General features: G+C 38.2%; 2 protein-coding genes across 2 annotated transcripts; one reads left to right on the top strand and one right to left on the bottom strand.

Annotated features, from left to right (window-relative positions):
* Window positions 1-444: 444 nt before the first annotated feature.
* LOC121754761 (bZIP transcription factor 11-like) lies at window positions 445-4,301 on the top strand. The gene is made up of 3 exons (XM_042150070.1): window positions 445-946; window positions 1,543-1,564; window positions 4,055-4,301. The coding sequence occupies exons 1-3, from the start codon at window positions 716-718 to the stop codon at window positions 4,246-4,248; spliced, it is 447 nt and encodes a 148-aa protein (XP_042006004.1). The 5' UTR covers window positions 445-715; the 3' UTR covers window positions 4,249-4,301.
* A 154-nt stretch (window positions 4,302-4,455) lies between these two features.
* On the bottom strand, window positions 4,456-7,419 carry LOC121754760 (GTPase HflX-like). The gene is made up of 7 exons (XM_042150069.1): window positions 7,357-7,419; window positions 6,796-6,864; window positions 6,204-6,274; window positions 6,028-6,121; window positions 5,476-5,604; window positions 5,284-5,373; window positions 4,456-4,843 (listed from the first exon to the last, which is right to left on the bottom strand). The coding sequence occupies exons 1-7, from the start codon at window positions 7,417-7,419 to the stop codon at window positions 4,751-4,753; spliced, it is 609 nt and encodes a 202-aa protein (XP_042006003.1). The 3' UTR covers window positions 4,456-4,750.
* Between the last annotated feature and the right edge of the window lie 318 nt (window positions 7,420-7,737).

Raw genomic sequence — 7,737 nt, 5'->3', positions numbered from 1 at the left:
AACACCAGAAGCACGCACGAGCACTTTTGCTATTCTCCTACCACACTTCAAGCATACTCTTGCGGAAGAGCATGGACGTGGGTGTTGTGCTCTTGCCAAAGAGCATGGATGTGAATGCTCTTAAAGGCCTACTGACTGGCTCGGACACTTTTATTTTGTACTTAAGAATTGAAAATCTTTTTTGTTAAACTTGAAAAGTAACATAGTACTAGTATAATCAAATTCGCACATGGTAGATGTTTATTTTCACTTTTTTTTCTACTTGGGCGCCCTAAAATGCTAGAATTAGTATGTTCAAGTAATGCTAAGCCTTTTAAATTTGATTTTGTTTTTAGTTAGAGGATGGAAAGTACTTAATTCGTAGTATTGCTTTTATGTAGAGGAGGAATCTATATGACCCTCTCTCTCATTCGCCTTTTCCTCTTAATTTAGAATATATTCATATATTTTCAGTTGTCTCCACTCTTCTTGTACTATAAATAAGTCATCACCCTTCCCTCACTTCTTCCCTTTCCCCTCTCTCTCTCTCGCAAGGAAGATAATTAGCTAGAATCTAATGCATATAGCTAGTGTGATGTGTGATGCATGTGGTTTGTGAGATTGTTGTTTGTGGTTTTATGATATACTATTCTGGTTTGCGGCGCAGAGCTTATCTCCTTCACTCTCTCTCTCTTGTTTTTCTCTACTGGTTCTACTTTTTTTCATAATAAAATAAATGAAAATGGATTCCTTGGCGCCGCCGTGCTCTTCCACGGATGTGCAACAGCGGAAGCAGAGGAGAATGGAATCAAACCGCGAATCAGCGCGGGTGAAGAAGCAGAAGTATGTGGACGATCTGACGGCTGAGGCTGCTCATCTCTCCGAACTAAATAACCAGATATCGAACAGCATGAATGCCACTGTTGAAAGATATGAGTATTATTCATTCAACTTGTTCAGAGAATTACAATAGGTACGCCTCCTTTAAATAGGCCAAGGGTTACATAAAATTGGCAAGATTTGCCATAATACTCATTCCCTAATTAATTTTTTTTCCTTGCTTACCTATTTTTCTTACTTACATATTTTCCTTGGCATCGGAAAACTGAGGGGTCCAATTTTATCACACTCCCCCTGAACAGCACTCCCCCTGACCCCGAGGTTGGGTGTGATAGAAGTATTCACTTTCTAGAAAATTACAATTCATGGTTGTTATAACCTTCCTAGACCCCGGGTGATAGCATCGATAGCCCTTCTGATTTACCCCATACCCCAAAAAAACACATTTTATTGCACATGCAGAAAATTTTCCTCTTTCGTGTTTTGGTACATGCACATAAACGGAACAACCAAAGATTTTGAGCGGAAGTATGAGAGGTGGGGGAATAAAAGTAAGGGATGCGAGAGTCTGCAAAGGAGTTTTCATACCCAAAATTTTTGTAGGCAGACGATTAATCAGGTAGACAACAGTGGCAACAGCTTCTGGCCATAAAAATTTAGGAACATTTGAGTCAAAAAACAGGGCTCTCGTGACATCTAGGATTATCCTATTCTTTCGTTCAGCTACACCATTTTGTTCAGGAGTGTAAGGACAAGTAGTTTGATGAACTAACCTCTTTTCTTTAAAAAAATCAGTCATGTCTTTGTTAACAAATTCCCTACCATTATCGGATCTAAGAATTTTGATCGTGGTTTGGAATTGTGTCTGGATCATTGTAAAGAAACGGGTAAATTTTTCAAAAACGTCAGATTTATGCTTTAAAAAATATACCCAAGTCAATCTAGTGCAGTCATCCACAAAAATGAGAAAATATTTAAAACCATGATCACCAACAATAGGAGCTGGACCCCAAACATCGGCATGCACTAGAGAAAAAATAGTCTTAACACGAGTATCACTTGATCTAAAGGATTGTCTGTGGTTTTTTGCCAAAACACAAGATTCGCAAGTAATATCCTTAAAATGGGAAAACTTTGGAAAAAGCAATTTTAAATAACCCGAGGATGGATGCCCCAATCTGCGGTGCCACAACCAAGCTTCCCGATTTGCAGATCCGTGAGCAAGCATCGCGGTGCCACCTTGTTGAGTAATCTCATCCACATAATAAAGACCTTGACGCTCAGTGCCACGCCCAATTATCCTCCTCGTCCTGATATCCTGTAATACACAGAAATTTGGATGCATTAGTAACGTACAGTTTAATTCTTTCGTCACCTGGCTGATAGACATAAGTTTATGAGATAATTTGGGCACATAGAGACAATTTGTAAGCTTCAGGGTTGGGGATATTTCAATGGTTCCACTCCCACCCACAGCGGTCAACTCTCCATCGGCAGTTTGAATTTGGCTTTTAGTTGGCCCATTAAATTCACAAAAATCTTTCAGATCGTAGGTCATAGTATCAGTTGCCCCACAATCAAAAATCTACTCACTCTCCTTAGGGTCAATTTTACTTTGGGCAATGCATGCAATAAGTATATTTTCCAAGGGTGCAAAACGATTTGGGCTTAAGACGGAACTTTCAGACAGTTTTGGGGTCAAACGTGGAATATAGTTTTTCTGGGGTCCTAACTGTAATTTTCCCGGGTCATATTGCATATATTCTGAACTATAAGGACCAGAAATTAAATTGCTCATGCTTTGGGGTTTATTCTGAAAATCAAATTGGGGATCGGGGTTTCTCAACCCCAATCCGTTACCTCCATATGACCCGCCTCCTTTCTTTTCCGCGAAGGCTGCCTCGTCGGGCCTGCCGCCTCCACCCGGTTGAGGACCGGTATCTCCTGCTCTCCCACGGGTGTTAGTCATCTCCCTATTCCCTGCTCCTTGCAGAAATAATCCGCCTCCATCTTCTACTCCGATGGCTAATCGAGCTTTAGCCTTTTGATTTTCATCCCACCATTCCGGAAATCCAACGAGGAGGAAACATGTATCTCGAGTATGTCTTTGTTTTCCGCAATGAGAGCACCAAATTTTGATTTGTCGGGTTTGAAACCGCCTTGGCGATTGGGCTGTTGCGCGGCGGTTCGTGGTGGTGTGCTTTTTGGTCGCGGTGGTGGCTGGTTTCTGACGGCGAACCCGTGTCCGACTTGGCCCGATGATGATCCATCGTTGATTGCGCCGATCTGGAGATCGATGTCTGCTGCCGGCATGATTTTCAACCGCGTAGCTTCTCGTTTTACCAGACCGTATGCGGTCTCGGCTGAGGGCAACGGGGTTTCCTTGAGAATATCCCTTCGGATCCCGTCATATCTTGCATTCAAGCCTGTTAGGAATTTGAACAGCCGTCTTGTTGCTACATACGTTCGAAGTTGGCTAATCCCCTTGTCGCAGCAATCCACAGGTTGATGTTGGCATCGGTCAATTTCAACCCAGATTCCGTGGAGATGTCACCAATATATTTCTAGCCCATGTTCCCCTTGCACGATTCGGCCTGCCTTTTCCTCTAGATCGTACAACAGATATGGATTTGCAGTACTTTCGAATGTACTTTGTAGGCTCTCCCACAGAGCTTGCGCGGTTTGGTGATGTGCAAAGTCGACAACAATTTCTATTTCGACGTTGTCAATTATCCATGAGAACACTGTCATATCGGCTTCCTCCCATTCTGTGTACCCCTTCATTCCAGGTTCCGGCGGCTGCGGTGTACCGGTGATATACCTGTTTGCTCGTCTTCCCACGATGGCTACTCTCATCAGCCGTTTCTATAGGGGATAATTCATCCCGTTGAGTTTAACGGCTAGAGTAACATTCTTACTCATCTTTAATCGTGTCTCCTCCATATTTGGTTTCTCTTCATCGTCTGACATGTTGCAGGTTGAAAATAACCGCCTTCTTGGTCGGGAAAGGTATTAGGCTATGATGATTTTGTTATGAGCCTTTGCTCTGGTACCATGTTGAAAGATATGAGTATTATTCATTCAACTTGTTCAGAGAATTACAATAGGTACACCTCCTTTAAATAGGCCAAGGGTCACATAAAATTGGCAAGATTTGCCATAATACTCATTCCCTAATTAATTTTTTTTCCTTGCTTACATATTTTCCTTACTTACATATTTTCCTTTCTAACAGCCACCATGCAGCAGTGTGTGAAAATTGAGGTGCACAACTCGGTGCTGAGGGCTCAGATCATGGAGCTCTCACACAGACTCCATTCCTTCAAACAAATATTGACTCATCACGCCGTCTTTGAGGCTGATCACTTAAACTTTGGCCATGGTTTGTTGAACAATTCATGGAATTTGTTGGAGGCCCCACACCACTAATATTTATCCACGTAAACGTAATGTAGCAATGAGGCAATACAAGAGATAAATTTTTTGCAAATAGTAGAAGATTTATTATGCTAATGGATTTTCTTTTAAGCTTTCATATTTGGTGCTCCATCATACTTTTACCACACCTTGTCATTTACGTGTTTTGTGATTTTCTTGCCCTCTCACGAGGAAATTGCAATACAAGAAACAATTTCCTTAGCTAGAAATTTGTGATTCTAAACATCCTTAGCTAGTAAAAGTGGCCGTAGAAGTTCATCATCATACAACAGTATGATTTACAAACATATTTCATTTCCACCTTGCTTGAGGTTTCCTGATATATGAGCAAGAAGCTTCGAAATGAAGTGAATAAGCAACTCACGGTTTCTATATACAGAGGAGAGTTTGGAGAAATAGGCATCACTGCTTTAGTAGCTACATGGACTGATCATGATCACACGAGCTGCAACCGCATCTTCATCTCAAACTCCAACATATTAATGGTCACGATCTATGACACGCAGGTTTGTCTCATTGGAGTGAGAAGTCTAGCAAAGCGGAGTGGAACATGAGCTCTCACCAGAGCTCCATTTTCAACATATTCCTATCAAATCATTATCATTATCTCTTACTTTTCATTACGAAGCACATTTAATGGTCACAACGAGTCGAGCTCCTATATTAATGTTGCCAAAAATTCCTATGAAATGGATACTGAATTGAGAATTTTCTAGGCATAACCCCTATTTTTTTTTATCTCAATAAGATTTAAGGATCAGATGTCTTCTGAATAGAAGAGCAATTATACTCCTAGGGTGTGTTCTATTTGATGGAAAACAGAGGAATACATATACTTATTATTCTTTTTCTACAATTTCCACATGTTTTGTAGGATTAGATAATTTTCCGAAGGCAGGATGGCAAAATTTCCAGTTTTCTGTTCTATTTTTGATATACTTGGCAACTACATCTGTTAATTTTTTTCAAGCTTCAACTTCACGAAGAAAGGGAGTGTAAAATAGAAATACGAAGAAAAAAACTTACAATCTTTTCAACCATGCCAACATGATGAATGGTGCTTAGGAGCTCTCCTTTGTCAAACGGAATCAGAGCTTCCACCCATACCATCGTATCCTATAAAAAAACAGGATCAAGCAAGCATATTGAGTACACAAAAAAGATTCTGAATCACGTAAACAACCAACTTCCAATTTGAATAGTGGAAGTGGTTAGTACCTTCAGTTTTTCTTGAACTGCATTGCAGAATTCATCAAGTCCTTCACCAGTTAAAGCAGATAAGCATACAATATCAGGGTTTTTCTTGGCTTCAGATCTTATTTTATCAGGATCTTTGGCATTATCGACCTGCAAAAATATGCATTAATACATAACGTTTTCCTTATGTTTTTTGGAACAATCTGTCAAAGCAGGTAATCTGAACAGATCAGCGAAATCACGGCACCTTCATAATTAAGAACAAATAACAAAAAAATTAAGTTATTGTTATGAATTGGACTACCAAACTGTGCCAATGCTGTAGAAGAAATCAATAACCACTGAGGCTTGCGCCATGCGGTCATACACGTTCATGTATTAGAGATGTAATTTAAGAAAATTATCATTCAGCAAAATCAATGTGCATTGCCTTATCCAAAAAAATTTTGGCATAAGGAGCAAGAGGGTTGATTGTTCTAAAATTTTCATTAAACAATGAAGAGTAATACAAAATCTAGGTGATTCAGCAAGTTGTCAACCAACAAACACTATAGACTAGATTATCCATGATACCTTGTTCCACACAATTAACTTTGGGATGGAGGATGTATCAAGTTCTTCAAGAACTTTGTCCACAGCATCAATCTGCAACTCTGCCAATGGATGGCTGATTCAAATTGGACAATGTTATCAGAAACTGCATAACTTGTGATTCGCAGCTGCTATTGGAAAATAGAAATCACTTTTACCTAATATCCACCACATGTACCAGAAGTGACGATTCAGATATCTCTTCAAGAGTAGCTCTAAAAGCAGCAATCTGGTGGAAGAAAGATCAGAGATAAGAACATCATAATAATAATCCTCACAAGTCACAAGCAGGAGTCATTCCACTATTTGGTGGGTCTCACATGGCACATCAATAAAATCTCAATCCTCAACAGACACCTCTACCTCTACAAGCACAATCCAATAATACCATACAACATCCATTCGGTACGAGCAAATGCCTTTAAACTACTACTATTTCACTTAAGATCTTTATATATGGTATAATTTACTCTCCTTATTATCTTTAATTTTATTACTATATTTTAGCACATCTATGCATACTAGGAATAGAATGTAAAACTTTATTTCTTAATCATAAATTTCATGTAACTACATCTAGTTTTGCGTGTTCGATGCACTACGTTAGGATCATAACCCCCGAATAATCCCTTGTGTATGCTCTAACAGAGAGACAGAGTGGGGATCCAGTAAATCAGAAAACATATGAACCATATCACAAGAAAAAATGGATAACAAAAATGAAACGTCTGGACTTGGAAATGTACTTACCAATGTTGTTGGCAACTTCTGGATGAAGCCAACAGTGTCAGTCAAAAGAAACTCCTTCCCGTTCTTTGTCTATACAAAAGATAATAAGACAGTATCTCACATTTAGGATGTGCAAAAATGACATTTTATACTGCAGAATCAATTAATAGTAAAGTATTGCTATCTTATCCAATTCCAAAATCATGAATATCATTGATTAGTTCTCATGTCTGATATTAGATTTAGCAGAATAAAGTAAAATGAAAACCAAGGGAACCCAAAGGAAACAAAAAAGTTCAAAACCAAATATCTATCTATATATATTAGCGAGAAAACAGCATCAATAGAATGATTTGAAGCGACATAAAATACTAAATAGATTTAAAAAAGTTAAAATTATCTAAAGAAAGAGATTACTAAGAAAAATTTGAAGTTGTACCTAAACAACCATTGGTTTGTGTTTAGAAAATTTACTAAGCATCATAATTAGCTGTGACTGTGAGGTAATTGTCCCCCAAATCGAAATTTCACTTGTCCCCAAATCGAATCAAGAAGTAAGTGTTTTTTGACATTAATACTAGCCTGGACCCTTCTTGTAGTAGGATCAAGTGTTGCATCCAATAGGTTTATTACTTCAAAATACATACGTAATAAATGAAAATGAATATATTTTTTACTTCATTCTAGTACGTTTATACTTCATTCAAGTAAGTGTATTACTTCTTCCATCCATTACATAATAAATTGGAAATGAACATATTTTACTTTATTCCAGTAGGTTTATTACTTCATTCAAATGTGTCATTACTTAATTCAAAATAGTGATTTTAGTTCATTCCAATAGGTTTTCACATGATTCAACACATGTTTCTTTCAAATTCATTGAACAAGTTTTTTTTTACTTTATTCACTGTAAATAATAGTACAATTTATTCCAGTAGGTTTATTACTTCATTCCAAAAT

This window comes from Salvia splendens, chromosome 11 (assembly GCF_004379255.2).
Source record: "Salvia splendens isolate huo1 chromosome 11, SspV2, whole genome shotgun sequence".
NCBI lineage: Eukaryota > Viridiplantae > Streptophyta > Magnoliopsida > Lamiales > Lamiaceae > Salvia > Salvia splendens.
This window is presented reverse-complemented; position numbering and strand designations above follow the sequence as displayed.

Coding starts and splice junctions, on each gene's coding strand:
- LOC121754761 (XM_042150070.1), top strand. CDS start 716: ATGAAAATGGATTCCTTGGCGCCGCCGTGCTCTTCCACGGATGTGCAA. Junction 947..1,542: donor TCAACTTGTTCAGAGAATTA/CAATAGGTACGC, acceptor TCTTTCGTTCAG/CTACACCATTTTGTTCAGGA. Junction 1,565..4,054: donor ACACCATTTTGTTCAGGAGT/GTAAGGACAAGT, acceptor CCTTTCTAACAG/CCACCATGCAGCAGTGTGTG.
- LOC121754760 (XM_042150069.1), bottom strand. CDS start 7,419: ATGTATTTTGAAGTAATAAACCTATTGGATGCAACACTTGATCCTACT. Junction 6,275..6,795: donor AGAAGTTGCCAACAACATTG/GTAAGTACATTT, acceptor TTCTTCCACCAG/ATTGCTGCTTTTAGAGCTAC. Junction 5,605..6,027: donor AGTTAATTGTGTGGAACAAG/GTATCATGGATA, acceptor ATATTTTTGCAG/GTCGATAATGCCAAAGATCC.